Below are 23,406 nucleotides of genomic sequence, written 5' to 3' on the forward strand. Positions count from 1 at the left end.
TCCAGCTGCCTGCAATTATTGCGAGTTCAATTCTCACCAGGCTCAAGGTCGACTCAGCCTTCCATTCTTTCTAAGGTGGGTAAATTGAGGACCCAGTTTGTGGGGGCAATAAACTGACTTTGTATAAAATATACAAAAGTATGAAGGCTATTGCTTAATGCATTGTAAGCCACCCTGAGTCTCCGGAGAAGGGCGGCATATAAATCAAATTAAAAAAAAAAAAAGAGGAAACATTCAACCAATTAAGAAAATCTTCTTAGTTCAAGGTTGCTTCTAATCAAGGAGAGAAGCAACGTAGAACCAAGAAGAATTTTCCTCACAGTTTACAACAATCAATCAGTGGAACAACTTGCCTCCGGAAGTTATGAATTCTCCAACACTGGAAGTTTTAAAGAAGGGATTGGACAACCATTTGCCTGAAATGGTATAGAGTTTCCTGCCCGAACAGGGGGTTGGACTAGAAGACCTCCAAGGTCCCTTCCAACTCTTTTGTTCTATTCTAATCTTCTAATACAGGGTTCTCCAAACTTGACAACTTTTAAGACTTGTGGATTTCAACATGCTGGCTGTGGGAATTCTGAGAATTGAAGTCCACAAATCTTAAAGCTGCCAAGTTTGGAGAGCCCTGATGTAATATAAAACAGAACAGAACAACGACGACAAAGAAAATGAAGAGTTAAATGTTACCATCGTGTTTTAAGGCGATGGTAACATTTAACTCTTCATTTTCTTTGTCGTCGTTGTTCTGTTCTGTTTTATATAACAGAACAGAACAACAGAACAAAATACATAAGGGGTTATGTTCTGCCACCGATAACCTCCTACCGGCCAATACGCTCCCACAGAGAGGGCCTCCTCAGGGTGCCGTCGGTCAGGCAATGTCGGCTGGTGACCCCCCCGGGGAAGAGCCTTCTCTGTGGGGGCACACGCCCTCTGGAATGAGCTACCCCCAGGGATACGACTGATCCCAGACCTCCGTACCTTCCGCCGGGCTCTGAAGACTTTTTTATTTCAGGAAGCTAGGCTGGGTTAAAAATCTTTTAATTGTTGAATTTTATGGGTAGGGGTTTTAAATTGGGGGAAGCCAATATAAATTTAATTCTGTTTTTATAATATTTTAATGTTTATATTGTATGTTTTTTAATTTTAGCTGTTCACCGCCCCGAGTCCTTCAGGAGATGGGGCGGTACAAAAATTTAATAAATAAATAAATAAATAAATAAATAAATAAATAAATAAATAAATAAATAAATAAATAAATAAATGTTGGGAAATCGCCTTGGGTGGGTGGCTATAGCCCTCAAAATGTTGAATTCCCTTTCTCCTTGCCCCAAAGCCTCAGTTCAAATTGGGGCTCCCCCACTTTTTAATTTTTTTTTTTATTATTATTTTAGGAAGAAATGAAAAACAACCTTGTGGATTTTAACTCAAATGTAGCTGCAGCTGGGACCTTCTGAGGACTACAGAAACGCGGCCTGTGGTTTGGCATGTGCCTCTTCCATGCTCGCCCCTCCCCCTGAAAAGTCTTCCCCTCCCTCCCTCTTGGGATCCACGGTGGCCAAGCTGGCCGACCACAAAGAAAACAGCACAGTGCCAAAGATGAATTTACTTGAGCCTTACACAAAGAAACTACAGCTGGAAGCTGGCCCAGCCTGATGCGACCCGAGCCAGGAATGCACAGCTGCTGAGTTGCTTGTGGTCTCCCACAAGATCAGCTCTGAGCTCTTAAACATCGTGGCCTGTTCTGCCTCGATGACCCAAAATGGCCTTCCTAGGGCAGATGAGCAGGTAGGGTTCAAGAGCGGGCAGAACTAAATTTGACCGAGAGGGTGGGTTGTGATTGATGGAGGTGAGTAGAAACTGGACTCTGTGTATGGTTTCTTGGTAGCTGTGGAACAATTTCTTCTTTACCTCTTCCAGAAGTCCCAATGAAGAGGACTTTATTATGGTTAGTTCCTAGCTTATTCCCAGGATAGAGGGAGGGAACCAGGAAGAACATCACAGGCTACTACAGCTGTTGTTGACATGACTCTCCTGTGAAATCTGGAATGATGACGAAAACAGCCAAGAAATGGCTCCTTCTTCCTCCATTGGTTTTTAGCCAAAGATTCCCAGATTTCTCTGGCAAAGCTTGAACTATTTTCCCACCAGTTCTGTGAGTTCCGGGTTCTCCCAATCCTTCACTTCATATTTGTCAGGGATACCCCAAGGCATGAAGCTTGGCCTTTCACCATCATCCCACCTCTCGGGTCTTCTCTTTCCCTTCTCTTCTAAGAATTATCCAGGGAGTTACTTTATTTGAAAGGTCCTTATTGTAATCCTTCTGTGACATCACAGAAGCCCAGCCAATAGTTATGGGGCAAGGCTTTTAAGCAAATGGCATGTTTGCAGCTTTGCCAAGGAATGGAATGGAATGAATGAATCTGTCTATCTATCTATCTATCTATCTATCTATCTATCTATCTATCTATCTATCATCTATCTATCTATCTATCTATCTATCTATCTATCTATCTATCTATCTATCTATCTATCTATCATCTATCTAATTTATCTAACCAGGGGTGAAATGCTCCCAGTTCAGACCAGATCGGGCGATCTGGTAGCGATTGTGGCAGGTGGTTCAGAGATGGTAGCACGAGGCTCCGTCCTCTGGTGTCTTTTTTACCCTCTGTGCATACGCAGAAGGTTTTGCACAAGCGCAGAGGGTCTGTGCGTGCATGTGATGCGCGCGGGGCACGTGCACTTCCAAACCGGTAAGGAAAATAAGTAGATTTCTCTATCTATCTATCTATCTATCTATCTATCTATCTATCTATCTATCTATCTATCTATCATCTACCTATCTCTGTCATATATCTCTATTTATCATCTCTACATTTCTCTCTCTCTCTCTGAATGAATCTATATGCTATTTGTCTGTCTAGCTAGCTATGATCTATATCTATCTAGCTACCAGTATCTTTCTGTCTATCTGTCTAACCATCTTTCTTTCTGTCTATCTACCTTACCTACCTATCATCTTTATCTATCTATAATCTATCTCTGTCACCTCTCTCTATCACTTTATCTATTACTTTTCGTCGGGCCCTGAAAACTTATTTATTTCACCTAGCCAGGCTGGCTTGATCCCACTGTTTTTGGTTAAATTTAATTGATTTTAATTGGTTTGTTTTAAATTGCGGCCAAAATATTTAATTATTTTTAAATTGTTTTTAAATTTTGTATGTTCTGTTTTATTCTGGCTGTTCACCACCCTGAGTCCTGTTGGAGAAGGGCGGTATACAAGTTAAAACAAACAAACAAACAAACAAATAAATAAATAAATAAATAAATATTTATCTATCCATCCATCCATCCATCCATCCATCATCTGTCTGTCTGTCTGTCTGTCTGCCTGTCAATCTATCTAGTTAGTTAGGTAGCTAGCTAGCTCTCTTTTTGTGACCGACACCCACTTACTATGTTAATGCTTTCATTGAGAAATATTTGTTCCTGGGGTTGGGATTTTTTTGACATTGGGGTAACCCATGCTGCCCCTTTACCTAGCCCGCTTGTCCTTGCTCCAGTGTTGATCTCGGCCACTTCTGACTCATCCTTGATGCCATAGACCGTAAGGCTGTATTCGGTACTGGGTGCGAGTCCCTGGAGGGTGACGGAGCGCCCGTCCCCAGGCACTTTAACTTCTTTGGCTGGGACAGCCGTTTGGCCGCTGCCCAAACTGTCCTTCCATCTCACAAGGAAGGAATCAAATTCCCCCTCCGGGACATCCCAGCCGAGCTGCAGAGTCGTGGAAGTCACTTCAGAGACCACAAGATGATCGAGCAAGGGAGCTGGAGTGCTGGTGCTTTCTGAGAAAGCTGCAGGAGGAAGAATGCAAACGGGTGAGGGGGCCACAAACCGGGAATGAGATAAGATAGGTAACACAGTCTTTGTGACCTGTGTCCCAGGGACTGGTGAAATCACAACATTAAGTGAACACAGGGACTAAGTTCTCATCCTTTCCCCCCTCCCAACTTCTCAATATTCTTAGGGGTTTAGGTGAGTTTCTAAGTGGGATTTTCAGGGTTTGAGTACTGAAACATCTGCAAGGAAACAACCAAGCTCGGAGAGTACAAAGGACCCCTACAAAGAGAGAAACTCACCTGCAGTGACAGCATCAATAGAGACTGGTCCAAACTGTTTCTTCCCAGAGAGACCATAGAGGCTGAACTTGTATTTGTGGGAAGGTATTAAGTTAGAGATGAAAACTGTCTGGGAGTCCACACCAACAGGCACGGTTTGAGGGTTCCCTTGGGCGTCTTTGTATTGGATGAGAAAAGAGTCGAATTTCCCAGACGAGATAGTCCACGAAAGGCGGACAGAGTCATTGGTGACATCGGAGATGGAGAGATCCCCCAGTTTGGGTTTTGCCTCCGAGTGCTTGCCTTGAGCTGGAAGAAATAACAATACAAAATGTCTATGGAGATTCTCATGTCCAATACTGTTCTATAGGGAAGGGGCCACCACCGAGAAGGCCCTTTCTCATGATTCCACCCAGTATACCTCCTGTGTCAGCCCTGAAGCCATTTTCCCTGGCACCTCCAGGGCTGCCACAGCGGAGCTGAGTTGAGCTGTGGGAACAGGAGGGGGAGGTAGAGATAGCTGTGGACTTGTAGCCAAAATAAAATTCTTTCCTCGGAAACCCGCGATTGCCATAACCAGTTCACCCAAACCGGTGTGAACCGGCTGAATATCACCTCTGGTCTACAGCCATCCCAATTATATAAAGTTCTACCGGTATATAGAGATCTGCATAGACGGCAGCAAGAAAAAACCTTGACAGTGTTGTGGTCTGCCAGCAGCCTGCAGAGCTGGCAGCGGAGTCGGACAGCAATGAGGCTGAGGAAGAACATGGGCCAGTCCTGGAGGCTGGGAAAGGCCTGGATGAGGGCTCTGTGTTGGAGGCAGAGATGGGGCCAGGGCCATCGGGGAGTGATGCGTGGACTTCGGAGCCTCCAGAGGCTGACAGTAGAGAGGCAGAGGAACAGGAGGAGCCTGTTCCTAGTGCACACATGAGAAGAGCTGCCAGAAGGCAGGAGCAGCTAAAGCAGAGAGGATGACTCGGGAATAGGGCCAAGAGATGATTGGCCCCTCCCATAAGGCTTAAAAGACCAGCAATGGCTCTTGGCCTCTTTGCTGGAAAACAACCGTTGAGAGATTTGCTTTGTGTTTGGATGTATTTCTTTCTTGTCAATGTCTTCTGTTCTTGAACTGTTGCCAAGAAAAGCCTTTGGCAGTTTGCCTAATTATCCCAAGGTCAGAGATAAACTGAAGAATGGTGTTTTGAGGACTTTGCTTTCATTTAATTTGGAATACGCTGCGAATGAGTTAATTCTCAGTTGTTTGAATAAAATCTGTTTTTTTTTTTGGAACTGTTCTGCATTTAATATTAACTACATGGGCTTGGGTCACAACAGACAGAAAATAATGAGGTGGACAGAGAAGGATTTTATTTTTCCTCTTAAAGAAATTGGAGTCTCTGACCTGTGACGGCTTCAGTAGAGATGGGACCGAATCGTTTCTGTTGAGAGATGCCGTAGAGGTTGAACTTATATCTGTGGGAAGGCACCAAGTTGGAAATCACTGCATCCCGGGCACTGGTGTCTATAGGCAACACCTGGGGGTTGCCCTCTGCATCTCTGTACTCAATGCTGAACGATTCAAATTTTCCAGTCAAGACCCGCCAGGTCAGACGGAGAGTTGTGTCAGAGATGTCGGAAGCGGACAGTTTCCCCAGCTTGGGTTGAGGAGCAACTTGCAGTCCTGAAGGTTTGGGGACTAAAGAAAAACAAAACAAAAAAAGAAAATTCAAATTTACTTGAGCTCTGGATCTGTGGAAAGCAAGTGGAAGAACCTTTGGTTGATCAAGAAGAGGCAGTCCAGACAAGAGGTATGAGCTCTGGAAAGTTTACCTTAACTGACTTGTGATAAGTCTGCCAAGAAAGTGTTTATTTGTTAACAGAGCTTAGATCAATGTTTCTTCACTGTGGCAACTTCCAGAATGTGTTGACTTCAAGTCCCCAAGTGGTTTTGTCTCAGGAAGGAGAAGCATTGTAGAAAGAAGAGCAACAGAAGAGCCTTGGTGGCACAGCGGACTAAAGTGCTGTTAAAGTAGCATTTAGCTGCCAGCTGCCTGCAATTACTGCAAGTTCAAATCTCACCAAGCTTAAGGTTGACTCAGCCTTCCATCCTTCCGAAGTAGGTAAAATGAGGACCCGAATTGTGGGGGCAATAAGCTGACTTATTGCCCCCACAATAAGAGCACCGCTTAGTGGGGGGGGGGAAAGCCCTACTAAGCAGGTATATACAAAAGTATGAAGGCTATTGCTTAACGCATTGTAAGCCGCCCTGAGTCTCTGGAGAAGGGTGGCATATAAATTGAACCAATAAATAAATAAATAAACAGTTGCAAGGGTGGCTATTAGGCTGCAACTAACCTGTAACAGCCTCCACAGATATGGGACCAAGACGCTTGCGACGAGAGACCCCGTAAAGGTTGAACTTGTATCGGTGCGAAGGGACCAAGTCATGGAAGCGCAGCAATCGCAAACCTCCATCTACAGGCAACGCATGGGATTTGCCTGCGGCGTCCCGGTACTGGATAATGAAAGAGTCGAAATTCCCGGATTCCACAACCCAGGACAGAAGAAGGGATTCTGACGTGATGTTATGAGCTGACAAGGTTCCCAGCTTAAGCGGTTGGGTGCCTTGGCCTGGAAGAGAGAAGGAAGACAATCCGGATTGAAAATACGATGGTGCCGGGTTTTGTGTGAAAGATTATGCAAGGGAATACCACAGGACTCTTGTTTGGGATTTAGGCAGATGATAGATAGATAGATAGATAGATAGATAGATAGATAGATAGATAGAGAGATAGAGAGATAGAGAGATAGAGAGATAGAGAGATAGAGAGATAGATGATAGATACAGTAGATAGATAGATAGATAGATAGATAGATAGATAGATAGATAGATAGATAGATAGATAGATAGATAGATAGATAGATAGATGATAGATACAGTAGATAGATAGATAGATAGATAGATAGATAGATAGATAGATAGATAGATAGATAGATAGATAGATATAGACAGATGATAGATAGATAGATAATAGACAGACAGACAGAGCTAGATAGAGATAGATAGATAGATAGATAGATAGATAGATAGATAGATAGATAGATAGATATAGACAGATGATAGATAGATAGATAATAGACAGACAGACAGAGCTAGATAGAGATAGATAGATAGATAGATAGATAGATAGATAGATAGATAGATAGATAGATAGATAGATAGATAGATAGATTTTTTTAAGCATATGGCATGTGTTAGACAAGGATCACCAAAGTGGCTAGCTGACTCTGTGGCTTTTTTCTTCCTAGGTCTGAGAGGTAGGGCTTGGCCCAAAGTCAGTCTTCCAGCAGTGATGGGATTCAGCCAGTTCGCACCACTTCGGGAGAACCGGTTGTTAACTTTCTGAGCAGTTTGGTGAACTGGTTGTTGGAAGAAATCATTAGGGCAGAGAACCGGTTGTTAAATCATTTGAATCCCACCACCGTCTTCCAGTTTCTGGAAGATCTTTCTGTTCTTTATAGTATATTACTGTTGTACTATGTAAGTCATAACTGTAACAGATTGGGAGAGGGGTGGGCTGGCCTCTGATTTCCACAAAATAAATAAACAAACTCATAATCAATGAACACCATTGTGAAGTCCCCAAAGCCCAGTTTCCCTCTGACCTGTGACGGCATTGGTAGAAACGGGACCGAGGCGTTTGCGCCCACTCAGGCCGTACAGGTTAAACTTGTATCTGTGAGAAGGAGCCAGGTTGGTGACAGTGACATCCCGTGAAGTGCCATTTAGGGGCAGGACTTGGGGCTTGCCCTCAGAGTCCTTGTACTGGAGCAAGTAAGAATCAAAATTCCCAACAGCCACAGTCCAGAACAGAGCCACGGAATCGTTAGTGACCCGAGAGACGGAGAGATCTCCTAGCTGGGGCTGAACGATCCTTCCTCCTTCAGATATCTCTGCAATAGAGAATAATAAAAAAAGAAAACAGATGCTTGTCAAACTTTAAATTACATAAATGTTTAGGTCTGTCGTAGCCCCCCCACAGATTGAGCGCATCAGGCAGGAGGCCAACCTGCCTCAGAAAACGTAGAATGAAATTGTACCTGAGGTACAATTTTTTTTTTTCAAAAGGCAACTGGACTTGTTTTTCCTTGAAGACATTTTACTTCTCAACCAAGGAGCTTCTTCAGTTCTGACTGAATGGTGGAGGATGGAAGGATTGATGTTTCTTGCAGTCATCTGGTCATTAGCACTCTTTCTGAGAGCTGTTGAGGCCACCTGAGGGTTTATCCATGTCCTCAGAGTCACCTGAGTGGTGCAAATAGCTGTGGTGGAGCCTTCTTGCTGAACGGACTTTGTTGTAAACAGGAGGTAGGTGGTGTCATATCCCCCAACTCTGTTGAGAGAGGGATGTTCAACCTTAATGTAGATGGCCTCTTGTCCAGAATGTGAATTTTGCTGTCTTCCAAAGAGTGACCTTTGTCTTTCAAATGCAGATGGATGGTTGAATCTTGTCCTGACGGGCCAAGGGGCCTCAATGACTCTCAGAAAGAGTGCTAACGACCAGCTGGCTGCAAGAAATATAAATCCTTCCATCCTCCACCATTCAGTCAGAACTGAAGAAGCTTCTTGGATGAGAAGCGAAACGTTTTCAAGGGGGAAAAAAAGTCCAGTTGCCTTTGGGAAAAAAAGCACCTTTGGGTACAACTGTGACCTGGATGACTGAGAATCTCCACAGAAAATGAAATTGTACAATTCCAGAGTTCGGAAAGTCAGGGCACTGCAGGGATTTGAAGAGATAAAATTTACAATTTTTTAAGAACTGTGAGCTGCCCAGAGTCACTTGGCTGAGATGAGGGGCCCAAAATCCATTTTATTTGTGTGTTTGTTAGAAATATAGAAGTAGAATAGAATAACAGAGTTGGAAGGGACCTTGGAGGTCTTCTAGTCCAACCACCTGCTTAGGCAGGAAACCCTACACCACTTCAGACAAATGGTTATCCAACATCTTCTTAAAAACTTCCAGTGTTGGAGCATTCACAACTTCCGGAGGCAAGTTGTTCCACTGATTAATTGTTCTAACTGTCAGGAAATTTCTCCTTAGTTCTAGGTTGCTTCTCTCCTTGATTTGTTTCCATCCATTGCTTCTTTTTCTACCCTCAGGTGCTTTGGAGAATAGTTTGACTCCCTCTTTTTTATGGCAGCCCCTGAGATATTGGAACACTGCTATCATGTCACCCCTAGTCCTTCTTTTCATTAAACTAGACATACCCAGTTCCTGCAACCGTTCTTCATATGTTTTAGCCTCCAGTCCCCTAATCATCTTTGTTGCTCTTCTCTGCACTCTTTCTAGAGTCTCCACATCTTTTTTACATCGTGGCGACCAAAACTGAATGCAGTACTCCAAGTATTCCTTGGTGGCCTTACCAAAGCATTATAAAGTGGTATTAACACTTCAAGTGATCTCAAGTGTGTTGGCTAAATCAATGAATTGATCCATAGTCAATCAATCACTGACCTGTCACGGTGTGAACTGAGTGAGGTCCAAGATGCCTGAAGCCGGAAACTCCAAATATGTCAAATTCATACGTCTGTGAATGTGTGAGGTTGTAGAGATGGAGGGAGCGCATGGCTCCATCAACGGGTACCGTCTGGGGATTGCCTGAAGCATCCTTGTACTGGATAATGAAGGAGTCAAAGCTTCCTTCCTGGATGGTCCAGGAGAGGAGAAGGGAATCAGGAGTGACCTCAGAGACAGTGACATCTCCAAGCCTGGGCTGATTGCTCTTGCCTGTACTTTCCTCTGGTTGTTTCTTTTCTTCAATCTTCCCAGATGTTTCAGCAGCTGCAAAAAAGAGGAAGATGATGGAGGATCCTAAGGTATAACTGCCAGGAAGAAATCTTGCCCCGTGTTATGACCTTTCGGTTGTGGTCCGCCAGCAGCCGTAGAGCTAGCAGCGGAATCGGACAGTGAGAAGGCTGGGGAGGACCATGGGTCAGTCCTGGTGTCTGGGGAAGGCCTGGATGAGGGCTCTGCGTCGGAGGCAAAGATGGGGCCAGGGCCATCTGGGAGTGATGTGTGGACTCCGGAGCCTACAGAGTCGGACAGCAGAGAGGCAGAGGAACAGGAGGAGCCTGTTCCTAGTGCGCACATGCGCAGAGCTGCCAGAAGGCAAGAACAGCTAAAGCAAAAAGGACAACTTAGGAGTAAGGCCAGGACAGGATTGGCCCCTTGCATAAGGCTTAAAAGAGCAGCAAAGGCTCTTGGGCTCTTTGTAGGAAAGCAACTTTGCTAAATCTGTTTTCCAGTTGGCATCTCTTGTTTCTGAACTTTGTGGGGCTTTGCCAAGAAAGGCCTTTGGCAGGGTGCCAAAGAAGATAAAGGTTTGTGATAAGCCCGAAGGACTTTTTCTGAAGGACTTGTTTTGGAATTAATTTGGACTAAGCTGGGAATGAAATACTTCTCAGCTATTATAGTAAAATAGTTTTGTTTGAGACTAATTGTGTCCTTTAATGACTAAGTGATCCGAGGTCACAATACTTTCTTACCACAGTTAAATGAATCCCTTCAGTTCAGGGGTGGGTTCTAAAAAATTTTACTACCAGTTTTGTGGGCGTGGCTTATTTTGTGGGCGTGGCTTGGAGGGGGAAATGTGACTGGGTGGGCGTGACCAACTTTTTATATATATATACTTTTAAAAGCATTTTTTCTACAATCTTAAGAGGTTGCAGAAAAAAATGCTTCTAAAAGCCTCTGACGATCAGGCAACTCAGCTGGGATTGCCAGAGGCTTTTAAAGGCATTTTTTTTTCTACAACCTCTTTGGCCGAAGTAGTTATAGAAAAAAATGCTTTTAAAAGTTTTTTTTAAAAAGCCTCTGTTGAGGTGGGCGGGGTAAGCGAGCGGCAACCAGGCTGGGGACCGGTTCGGGGGCGTGGCCAGCCAATGTTATTACCGGTTCTCCAAACTACTACAAATTTTTACTACCGGTTCTTATGAACCGGTGCGAACTGGGAGCAACCCACCACTGCTTCAGTTGTTATGTTAAGTAACCTGGTTTGTTAAGTGAATCAGTTTTCCCCATTTACTTTTCTGGTCAGATTGTCACAAAAGGGGATCATGTGACCCCCCCCCAGGACACCGCATCTGTCATAAGAATGAGCCAGTTGCCAAGCATTTGAATTTTGATCATATGACCATGCTGTAATAGTCATAAGCAGAGGTGGTATTCAGCCAGTTCGCACCAGTTCGGGTAAACCGGTAGCGGCGATCATATTTAGGCACGTTTTTGAGGCCGGGCGCATGTACGGACAGTGCACGTGCACGGGGTGAACCAGTGGTAAAGGTAAGTGAAACCCATCCCTAGTCATAAGTGTGAAAAATGGTCATGTCATTTTTTTCAGTGCTTTTGTAACTTAGGACGATCACTAAATGAACTGTTGTAAGTCGAGGACTACCTGTAACCAAACTTCAGCTCATAAGGATGAGAAGCTTGTGTTTCTTTTCAAATGAAAGGTTTGGGTGAGGAAACGCCTGCAAGGAAACCACCAAGCTCAGAGAACACCAAGGGTCCCCTCACTGATTGTATCCCTCCCACCCTTTTTCTTCCCCAGCAGGTGCTGCTCACCTGTTGTGACCACTTGGGCAGAGATTGGTCCAAGGCGCTGTTTCCCAAAGATACCATAAAGATTGAACTTGTACTTGTGAGAAGGGGATAGGTTGGAAACGATGACATCACGGAAGTCTCCTCTTAAAGGAAGCGCTTGGGGTCTTCCTTCAGCATCTTTGTATTGGACTGAGAAAGAATCAAAGCTTCCCTCTGGGACAGTCCATGATAACTGGGCTGAATGACTGGTGACCTCTGGGACTGAGAGCACGCCCAAGCGGGGGCTTATTCCAGCCGGGACCTCCTGGTCCACCTCTCCAGGCATACCTGATGGCTTCTCATTGTCTGCTGGTGCTAGAGAGGAAAGAAATATGGTTGAGTGAGAGAGAGAGAGGGAGAGGCCGATGCTGCGGTTCTACTAGCCTCATTTTTCTTTTCGGAGATAAAAGTTCACATCAGGAGTTTCCCGGATCTGGAGACAGGTTTGTCTCCACATCACCCAGAATTCCCAACCAGCACACATTTGGAAAAGAGGGTTGTACTGTACATGTAAGGATCCTAGGAATATTTTTATTTATTTATTAGTTCAATTTATATGCCGCCTTTCTCCGAAGACTCAGGGCGGCTAGGATCCTAAACTGCTAGGATGTGTATTCCTGTAACTTCCGAAAAAAAGATCCAAACATTTGTGTGTTTTATAATTGCGCTGTCTCACAAAATAGTGGTGGGTGGAGAGGATATAGAACCATGATGACATGCATAGCCCTCTCTGCGGGCACAACAGTCGTTGTCCCAGCCCAGCTCCACTACACATGTGCACGCGCCTCCCGCCAGCCAGCTGGTCTTCGGGTCTCTGCCGTGCATGCACGGGGGGGGCATGCAGGTGACACGTGTATGCATACGTGGAGGGACGGGGCACATGTGCGTGGGTTCAGGTTGATGCAGGAGGATTTCCAGGCCCAAAATGGCCCCCCTGCGCCCCGTTTTGGCTTCCAGGTTGGTGCAGGAGGCTTTCCAGGCCCAAAATGGGGCACGGAGGGCTACATGAGGCCGTTTTGGGCCTGGAAAGCCTCCTGCACCAACCTGGAAGCCAAAATGTAGTGCGGGGGGACCTCACCCCCCCCTCCGTGCCCCATTTTGGGCCTGGAAAGCCTCCTGCACCATCTGGAAACCAAAATGGGGTGCAGGGGGGATGGGGGGCGTGGCTCATGTGCAGCGGCGGCACGCATGCGCTGGGGTGCTCGCATTGCATTTTGGGAATTCGGGCACGCGCACGGGCATTCACGCGTGCACATGCATGCTTTGGGCACTCGGCACCAAAAAGGTTAACCATCACTGATGTAGAATAATAGATTTGGAAGGAACCTTGGAGATTTTTTAGTTCAACCCCTTGCTCAAGCATGGTTGTCCAATCTCTTTTTGAAAGCCTCCAGTGATGGAGCAACTTAATAGAACAGAATAAGAGAATAACAGAGTGGAAATGGACCTTGGAGGTCTTCTAGTCCAACCCCCTGCTCAGGAAACCCCCTGCTCAGGAAACCTACTGTCCCACTGCTCAGGAAACCCTATACCCGTGATGGCGAACCTATGGCACCCGTGCCACAGGTGGCACATGGAGCCATATCTGTGGGCTCGCGAATGTTGCCCTAGCTCAGCTCCAGCATATATCGGCCAGCTGATTTTCGGGCCTTCTGGGCCCACCGGAAGTTGGGAAACGGGCCGTTTTCAGCCTCTGGAGGGCCTCGGGGGTGGGGTGGGGGAGGCAGTTTTCACCCTCCCCAGGCTCCAAGAAAGCCTCTGGAGCCTGGGGAGGGCAAGAAACCGGCCTACTGGGCGCACCAGTAACCTTTTTGCTGTCGCATGCCAAAAGTGGGGGGAGTGCAGCAGGGGTGGGTTCTAATTTTTTTTACTACCGGTTCTGTGGGCGTGGCTTATTTTGTGGGTGTGGCTTGGAGGTCATGTGACTAGGTGGGCGTGGCTAGCTGGTCAGAGTCATTTCTGGAAGGTCCTCGCACTTACGACCCGACTCATTTGTTTGCTTTTAACACTGATCAGCTGTAGGATGGCTCTTTGAAGCCCCGCAGCAAGAGTTTAAACAGTTTTTTTTCCCTCTAGTCATCAGCTGGGACTCAGGAGGCAGCAATAGATTGGGGGTGGGACCAAATAAAAGGTAAGAATAACGTGGGTGGGTGGGTGGAAGGGCGGGGGGGGGGGAGAACCGGTTCGGTGACATCATATCGTCATCGCTACCGGCTCGGCCGAACTGGACTGAACTGGGAGGAACCCACCACTGGAGTGCGGGGAGTCGCACGCGCATGTGCAAGGGCTGGGCGGGGGTGAATTGAATTATGGGTGCGGGCGCGTATGCCATTCTCCCCCCCCCCCCCGGGTTTGGCACTGCCCTATACCATTTCAGACAAATGGTTGTCCAAGCTCTTCTTAAAAACTTCCAGTGTTGGCGCATTCACAACTTCTGGAGGCAAGTTGTTCCACTGGTTAATTGGTCTCACTGTCAGGAAATTGCTCCTTAGTTCTAGGTAGCTTCTCCCCTTGGTTAGTTTCCATCCATTCTTTCTTGTCTGGCCTTTTGGTGCTTTGGAAAATAGTTTGACCCTTTTAATATACTGTATTTTAATATATTCTGATTTATTCTTTAATTGAGTCAAGAATGATGTCACAATAGGCAAGCTGGCCAACACGCAAATCTAATAAATGCATAAATAAGCTGGGAAATCAAAGCTCTAAGGAAGGGCTGTTTGGAAGAAAAAGATCTTTCGCAGAGAAAAAAAGGAAAGAAAAATTGCAAAGGGAAGAATTTCATTGTTTAAACCAGAGGTGGGGAACGATGGCCCCTTTTATGACTGGTGGACTTCAACTCCCAGAATTCCTGAGTCATGCTGACTCAGGAATTCTGGGAGTTGAAGTCCACCAGTCATAAAGGGGCCATCGTTCCCCACCTCTGGTTTAAACCTGCTACTCACCTGTGACGATACTGGCAGTGATTGGTCCAAAGCGTCTGCGTCCGGAGATGCTATACAGATTAAACTTGTATCTATGGGAAGGTACTAGATAATAGATCACAATGGTGTTGGTTTCCTTGTCCACAGGAACTATTTGTGGTTTGTTTTCCGCATCTTTGTACTGGATCTGGAAGGAGTCAAAGGTCTCAGCAGGGACGTTCCAAGAGAGGCGGGCAGAGTTGCCGGTGACGTCAGACACAGAGAGCTCCCCAAAACTGGGATTTGGAGATGGGCCTGGAGATCCACTCTCCTCTATGCCCTGACTTGGAGATCGCGGAGCTGTAAAAAAAAAAGAAGAAGAAGAGTGAAAAAAATGAGAGCTGGGGAAAAAGATGATTGCAGAGTAAAATCCAGACTGTCAATTTCCTATGGTTGGCAACTTTAAAATATGCGGACTGTGACACCCAGAATTCCCCAGCCAGCATGGCTGCCTGGGGAATTTTGGGAGTTGAAGTCCAATCACATTTATTTATTTATTTATTTATTATTCAAACTTCTATACCGCTCTTCTCCTTTCGGACTCAGGGCGGTGAACAGCCAAAATAAAAACATTTATACATAACATTACAATTAAAAATAGATTTAAAATAATTAATAAATTTGGCCCATAATTTAAAACTTGTCAATTTAAAATCAGTATCAAAATTTTAAAACCAACCCTAAAATCAAGACAGACCAGCTAACTGAAAAAAGTAAGTTTTTAGGGCCCGACGAAAAGTCTGGAGGTCGGAGATCACTCGTATCTCTGGGCGTAGATTGTTCCAAAACATCTTAAAGGTTGCCAAGGATTGAAAAATATTTGTCCACCCAACATCTTTATTTGCACCCATTGAAAGCAGAACTCCAAGGTAGGTAGATTCCTCAAAGAACAATTTATTGGATACATCATATTGGCACAACTGGGGAAAGCTGACTCTGAAAGTTCCTGCGGTTTTCACCTAATTAAAAAGTGAAAGTTCCCCCTTCCCCCCAGGTCATCAGTCACATTGTCCAATAGAGCTGCTAGCAGGGTGCTTGGTTACTCCACTCCTCTTCTTCTCAGCCACCTGTTGGAATGACCTTGGTTCCCACAGGAAAACTTTTAATTTTGACGGCAAAGCCGAGCTGTCTAATTTCCCCCCTCCTTTTCTCCCCCTCTGCCTTGTGGCAGCCATGAAGCTTCAAAGATGGCCTCAGCCAGGTTTGTTTCAGGGTTGACATAGTGTACACAAAACATCTACCATATGTGTTGCACCTGGATTGATTTTGGCTTCACTCACAGCAGGCCTGTCAAACTGGCGGCCCGTGGGCCGGATACGTCACACACAGGCTACACCCACCCTGGCTCTGCAAAGGCTAAAAACGTCACGATACATCGTGATCCGGCCCATGATGTGACCGAGTTTGATACTTGTGACTTACAGTAATCTTGTGGGTAGAAAAGAAGGGGAATGGATCATCAACAGAACGGGACAGGGAAAGGGAAGTTTCAAACTGACAAGGATTCTTTCCCCCCAAAAGAATATGTGTTGGAAGATTTTTTTTTTTTAAAAAAGCGGATTGGGGAATCCAAGACAAAATATAAGAAACATGATTTATGTATTAAATTTATAAGCCACCTATCTCACTACCCAGACTGACTCTGGGTGGCTCCGATGATGAAACTTAATTAGTTCTCTGTGCCAAAATAAGAGGCCATACAGAAACAGAAGATATTGCTAGCTAAATGCTATTTTTTGATCCAGAAGGAAGGATTATTCTTCTACCTTGAGTCTTGTTCTCACCACAGCTACTATCTGGCCATCATGGAAAGGAAGGTTTTAGTCTTAGTTAGAGTAGTTTCGGCTCAAGTATTACAGAATATAGAATAACAGAGTTGGAAAGAACCTAGGAGATCTTGTAGTCTCCTACAAGATCTCCTTGTAGGCATGGTATAGCATGCCGGACAAATGACTGTCCAATCTCTTCTTAAAAACCTCCAGTGTTGATGCTCCCGCCAAACGTTAAGTTTCTGAAGCCTAAGATGCTTCTCTGTTGCTAGAACCCTTTCCTCAAGCTATCTTGGTGTTTGCCCTCAGTCCTTATTGCTACATGAAGCTTGAGAGAGAAAGATAGAATAGAATAACAGAGTTGGAAAGGACCTTGGTGGTCATTTAGTCCAACCCCCTGCTCAAGCAGGAGACCCTACACCATTTCTGACAAATGGCAGTCCAGTCTCTTCTTGAAAGCCTCCAGTGATGAAGCTCCCACAACTTCTGAAGGCAACTTCTGTTCCATTGGTTGATTGTTCTCACTGTCAGAAAATTTCTCCTTATTTCTAGGTTGAACCTATCAGTTTCCATCCATTATTCCTTGTGTGGCCTTCAAGTGCCTTTGAAAATAGCTTGACCCCCTCCTCTCTGTGGCAGCCCCTCAAATATTGGAAGACTGCTATCATGTCTCCCCTAGTCCTTCTCTTCACTAGACTAGCCATGCCCAGTTCCAGCAACCATTCATCATATGTTTTAGCCTCCAGTCCCCTAATCATCCTGGTTGCTCTTCTCTGCACTTTTTCTAGAGTCTCAACATCTTTTTTATAGTGTGGTGACCAAAACTGGATTCAGTATTCTAGGTGTGGTCTTACTAAGGCTTTATAGAATTGAAGTCCCCCATGATTAGATGATGGAGTTCACTCTTATGTAACTGTTGTGACCCGCCAGATGCCAGCAGAGCTGGCAGCAGACTCGGACAATGAGGAGGTTCGGGAGGAATTTGGGCCAGTTCTGGAGTCTGGGGAAGGCTCTGATGGATGCTCTGTGTCGGATGCAGAGATACAGCCAGGGCCGTCCAACATTTCCCAAACACTGGAGAGGCAGCTGCCTTTGGAGGCTGAGATGAGTGAGGAGGAAGAACAGCTGGGGCCTATTCTAGATGCACGTATGCACAGAGCAGTTAGGAGAGGTGAACAGAGGACAAGGAGTCGACTTGGGAAGCAAAGCACATGTGGATGCTGAATGGCCCTTCCCTGACTGGGGAATAAATAGATGGAAAGCGGAGTGGTTGTCGTAGGAGACAACATTTCATATTTCTGAAGATTTTGCTCATTGTGTTTCGTGCCACAGAGACTGCTTGCCAGAACTTAATTTACAGCCTTTCGAGCTCACGGCCTTGCAATTATCACAAGGAACTGATAAGATCTGTTACCGCAGTTAACTCCTTGAAGGACCATTGCCTGGACTTTTCGGTGGGTGAATGCAATTAATTCACAAGAGGTAAATAAAGAGGGATTTTTCGTGACAAGGAGTCTGTTTCTTGCTTCTACTAAGGCTGGGTCAGAACAGCAGCAAGATCATTTAAGGCTTTGTCCCAACTACTGCAAGGGTGATACCCTACCAGCGTTTCCCAACCTCAGCAGCTTTATAACGCGTGAAATTCAAGTCTCGGAATTCCTCAGCCAATTAAAATCTATGCATAGCCAAAGTTGGAAAACACTGCTGTACAAAAAAAATCACACTTTCCCTTAACCCAGAAAAGGAGAGTCAAGGGTGAGTGGCTTGTGCTGACCTGTTAAGGCGTTGGCAGAAATGGGGCCCAGGCGTTCGCCACCAGAGATGCCGTAGAGGTCAAACTGGTAACTGTGAGATGGAGTCAGGTTGGAGACCATCGTTCTACGGGAAACCCCATCCACAGGCAAGCTCTGCAGAGCTCCATCTTCATATTGAATCAGGAAGGAGTCAAAGCTCCCACTTGGGACACTCCAGGAAAGGAGAAGAGAATCACTGGTGGTTTCGGAAATGGAGAGTTCCCCCAAGCTAGGCTGATTCTCCCCATCTTCATCCTTTTTTTCTTTTTCTTCTTCCGTCTCTGGTTCAGCTAAAAGAGAAAATGGGAGAGAGAAAGAAGAGATTCCATCACTGTTAAGCATGTCCTCTCTGGATTTTTTTCTACAAAGAACTAATGGAAAAAAGAAATAGAAACCCCACCCCACGCAATGAATAGTTGAAAGGTATCCAAAAGGATAAAGGGTAACACGACCATAGAAGTTCCTTCTGTCCAACCAAGAAAATTTATTTTAGAAAGGAAGAAAAGTTGGAAAATGAAGATAAAAGAAAAACAAGGACTGCTGTAAGAATCCTAAAATTGGAAAGGGCTACAAGTAAAGCAGAGATCTGGGGAAGGAGACATTTATTGGCCATCTAGAAAATTTCCAATAAAGGTGAGCTCACCAAATCTCAGTTAACCTGCTGAATAGGGTGATTCCTCTTTACAGATACCCCCAGAAACCACTGCCATTTGGTATTTGAAGGGCTCTACGCCATGTGGAAATCTACAGGATCCCAAATTCTATCTCAGAAGGTTGCATTTATTTGTTCGTTTCAATTGATTGATTGATTATGGGCCATCAAATTGATATCTACTATTATTGTCCACATACTGTAGATAGTTTTTTTTCCCAGGTCAATAAAAAAAGGATGGAAATACACCATGATGGTCAAACAAGATGTTACAGAGAAAGAGAAGGAGGAGGAGGAGGAGCAGATGGAGGAGGAGGAGGAGGAGAAGGAGAAGGAGGAGGAGAAGGAGGAGAAGGAGGAGGAAAAGAAGAAGGAGGAGGAGAAGGAGGAGGAGAAGGAGAAGGAGGAGGAGAAGAAGGAGAAAGAGGAGGAAAAGAAGAAGGAGGAGGAGGAGGAAGAGGAGAAGAAGAAGGAGAAGGAAAAGAAGGAGGAGGAGAAGGAAAACGAAAAGTAGGAGAAGGAGAAGAAGGAGAAGGAGAAGGAGGAGGAGAAGGAGGAGAAGGAGGAGGAGAAGAAGGAGAAAGAGGAGGAAAAGAAGAAGGAGGAGGAGGAGGAAGAGGAGAAGAAGAAGGAGAAGGAAAAGAAGGAGGAGGAGAAGGAAAACGAAAAGTAGGAGAAGGAGAAGAAGGAGAAGGAGGAGAAGGAGAAGGAGAAGGAGAAGGAGAAGGAGAAGGAGAAGGAGAAGGAGAAGGAGAGCTAACCTGTGGTGGCTTCAGAAGAAATAGGACCAATACGTTTTTGACTAAAAATTCCATAAAGGTTGAACTTGTACTTGTGGGATGGAGCCAGATTCAAAACGGTGACTTCATGCGAATCTCCTTCCACAGTCAGTGTTTGGGTTCTGCCCTCCTCATCTTTATATTGGAGCAGGAAGGAGTCAAATCTCCCCGTGGAGATGGTCCAAGAGAGAAGAACAGAGTTGCTGGTGGCCTCAGAGATGGAGAGTTCTCCTAAAGAGGGCTTTGGTGTAGCTTCTTTCTTTGTGGTGGATGCTGGGAACAGAAAGGGAAAACAGGAATGAAAATAGTGTCTGGTGAGTAATACGAATCAAAGCCAGCTGGGTGGCCTTGGGCCAGTCCCTCTCTCTCTCAGCCCTAGGAGGAAGGACACAACACTTCTGAAATCTTGTCAAGAGGACTGCAGGGACTTCCATGCAGTTGCTAGGAGTCAATGCTGACTCAAACACACAAATTACACATATGCATTGTGCATCTACATTTATCCCTTCTGTTGTCTGTCCTCCTCCTTCTCCTCCTTCTCTTTCTCCTCCTTCCCCCTCCCCTTCTCCCTTCCCTTCCAACTATAGGTTGCCCCAATCTGAACAACTTTGGCCAGCATGCATGAGCAATACAAAGAATGAATATCTTCTGTGTTAAAACAAAGCACACTCACTATAGTTGTAAGAGAAAGCAATCACTAAGAGTAAAAAAGCAGATGTTCCTCAGAAACACAACCCTCACCCTAACTCTGTCAACCCTGAAACGAGCTTGGCTGAAGCCATCTTGGAGGCTCCAGGGATGCCACATACCGGTGGGAGGGCGGGAGAATAGTTAGATGGGGTTTTGTAGCCAAAACAATAAAGATTTCCTGTGGGAACCAAGGACATTCGCACAGGTGGCTGGCCAGAGGAGGAGACAGTAACCCTAGCGACTGGCCAGCACTTGGATTGGACAATGTGACCAGTGACTGGGGGGAGGGGGAGAAAAGGAATACTTTTTACTGTTAATCAGGTGACAGCTGGGGGAAAACTCAAGAGTCGGCTTTCACCAGTTTGTGCCAATTTGATGTATCCAATAAATCGTTCTTTGAGGAACTTGCCTGCCTCAGAGTTTTGTTTTCTATGGGCGCTTTACTTGGAATGCTGACAGGCCCACTGCAGGGATGGCATTCACTTATCTTCGCTACCGGTTCGCAAATGTGAGCGCGTGTGCGCGCACGCTCGCTTTGCTCGCACGTACCACCGCCACATATGCGCAGGACCTTCTGCGCATGCGCAAAGCATCAAAAATGGGATGTGATGACGTGCGGGCGAGTGGGTGGAGCCTCCAGCTGCCACCGCTACCGGTTAGCCCGAACCGGATAGAACCTGCTGAATACCACCACTGGCTCACTGAAAGAAAATAGATACCTCCGCACTAAAAACAGGAACCCGAAAAAGGCACACAGCTCTAAGGAAAGCTGACCTGTGATGGTATCAACAGAAACAGGGCCCATGCGCTTACGACCAGAAAGCCCATAAAGGTTGAACTTGTATTTGCGAGATGGAACCAGGTCGGGGATGGTGATCTCATGCAAATCTCCTTCCACCGGAATCGCCTGGGGCTGGCCCTCAGCGTCCTTGTACTGAATTGCAAAAGAGTCAAAGCGCCCCGTGAGGACGGTCCAGGACAGACGGACAGAATTGCTAGTGATCTCTGAAGCAGAGAGCTCTCCTAGGCTGGGAGGAATCACAGGGTCCTGTAGATCCAGTGTTGCTAGGAGAGGAAAGAAGAAGGAAGGGCTGATGAATTTTTGGATGAGTTAAAGTTGCCAAGTTTTAAAAAAAACGTGTCATATGGACAGTCCTCGACTTATGATCGTAATTGAGCCCAACATTTCTTTTTGCTAAATGAGAAATATGTTAAGTGCATTTTGCCCCATTTTACGCCTTTCTTGCCACAGTTGTTAAGTGAATCACTGCAGTCATTCAGTTTAGGAACAACACATTGGTTAAGTGAATTTGGCTTCCCCATTGACTTGGTTTGTCAAAACATCGCAAGAAATGACCACGTGACCCTGGGACACTGCAACAGTCATAAATATGAGTCAGTTGCCTAGTGTCTGAATTTGAATCACATGACCCATAATGCCATAAAAATCATAAGTGTGAAAAACAGTCATAAGTCACTTTTTGCAGTGCCATGTAACTTTGACCAGTCACTAAATGAACTGTTGTAAGTCGAGGACTACCTGTATATTAGAAGCAGAAACAGTGATGGCTCCAGTAACCGCCCTATAATATCCACCCTTGACATCACCAGCTTTCTGGGGCAGCCATTATTTAGACCTTTATAAAGGAATCACAGTACAGTACAGGTGGTCCTTGACTTACAACCACGACTGAGCCCAAAATTTATGTTGTTAAGCGAGACATTTGTTAAGTGAACTTTGCCTCATTTTACGACCTTTCTTGCCTCAGCTGTTAAATGAATCACTGCCGTTGATAAATTAGTAAGTTGGCTGTTAAGGGAATCTGGCTTCCCCATTGACTTTGCTTGTCAGATGGTCGCAAAAGGAGATCACGTGATCTTGGGGCGCAGCCACGGTCACAAACGTGACCATACAAATGTGATCATGTGATCATGGGGATGCTGGAAAGGTCATAACCAGTGGTGAAATTCAGCCAGCTCTATCCAGATCGCACAATCCGGTAGCGCTGGCGGTGGGAGGCTCCGCCCACCCGCCCTGATGTCATCACGTCCCGTTTTTGACCCTCTGCGCATGCACAGAGCCTGCATGGAGGAGGCACGTGCGGCCGCTCACATTTGTAGCGAAGGTAAGTGAATACCATCCCTGGTCGTAACTGTGAAAAACGGTCTTAAGTCACTTTTTTCAGTGCCGTTGCAACTTTGAACGGTCACTAAACGAACTATTGTAACTCGAGGACTACCTGTATCGCATCAGCCTTAACTTCCCCGCCCCAATATGAATGTTTTTAGAAACTGACTGACTTCAAAGTTATTAAAAGAGGCTTCCCTTGCTGACCTGTGATGGCATCGGCAGAAATGGGCCCAAAACGCTTACGACCAGAGACTCCATAGAGATTAAATTTATATCTGCGGGCGGGAGTCAGGTTGGGGAGGACAACTTGGTAAGTATTCCCTTCCACGGGGACGGCTTGGGGCTTGCCATCCATGTCCTTGTATTGGATCATAAAAGAGTCAAAACTCCCGGAGTGGACTGTCCACGAGAGAAGTGCAGAATTGTGGGTAATATTGGAAACAGAAAGCTCTCCCAAGCTGGGCTGAACCAGTGGTGTCGTGGCTAACGGGGCTGAAAAAGAGAGAAGACATAAAGGAGGATAAAGATACAACCGAACGGAAAAATTAACGGAAACAAGATATTTCACTTCTGTTACTAGATATGATGGTTACAAGTACTCCTAGACTTACGACCACAACTGAGCAGAAAATTTCTGTTGCTAAGTGAGACCCCATTTTTTTGCCCCCATTTTACAACCTTTCTTGCCACGAGTTGTTTGTTTGTTCTGTTTTGTTTGTTTTATTAAATTTATATACCGCCCTACTCCCGAAGGACTCAGGGCGGTGAACAGGCACAGAATAAAATACATAAATACAAAAGTTAGAAACATAATTAAAACCAAATTAAATAATTTAGCCCAAGACAATTAAAAATCCCAATAATT

At 45.4% G+C, this 23,406-nt stretch overlaps 1 protein-coding gene across 1 annotated transcript in view; it reads right to left on the reverse strand.

Moving 5' to 3' along the window:
* The window catches only part of TNXB (tenascin XB), a 107,371-nt gene that overhangs the window by 17,051 nt on the left and 66,914 nt on the right, over positions 1-23,406 (reverse strand). The window contains exons 39-50 of the mRNA XM_070936510.1: positions 22,746-23,033; positions 21,185-21,475; positions 19,703-19,993; positions 18,271-18,579; positions 14,710-15,027; positions 11,750-12,082; positions 9,641-9,967; positions 7,791-8,078; positions 6,480-6,755; positions 5,527-5,820; positions 4,146-4,433; positions 3,546-3,860 (exon numbers count right to left, since the gene is read on the reverse strand). Coding sequence (XP_070792611.1) covers positions 3,546-3,860; positions 4,146-4,433; positions 5,527-5,820; positions 6,480-6,755; positions 7,791-8,078; positions 9,641-9,967; positions 11,750-12,082; positions 14,710-15,027; positions 18,271-18,579; positions 19,703-19,993; positions 21,185-21,475; positions 22,746-23,033 — 3,618 coding nt within the window. The remainder of the gene's footprint in view (positions 1-3,545; positions 3,861-4,145; positions 4,434-5,526; positions 5,821-6,479; positions 6,756-7,790; positions 8,079-9,640; positions 9,968-11,749; positions 12,083-14,709; positions 15,028-18,270; positions 18,580-19,702; positions 19,994-21,184; positions 21,476-22,745; positions 23,034-23,406) is intronic.

This window comes from Pituophis catenifer, unplaced genomic scaffold (assembly GCF_029215685.1).
Source record: "Pituophis catenifer annectens isolate HBS135680 unplaced genomic scaffold, rPitCat1.0.hap2 SCAF_2, whole genome shotgun sequence".
NCBI lineage: Eukaryota > Metazoa > Chordata > Lepidosauria > Squamata > Colubridae > Pituophis > Pituophis catenifer.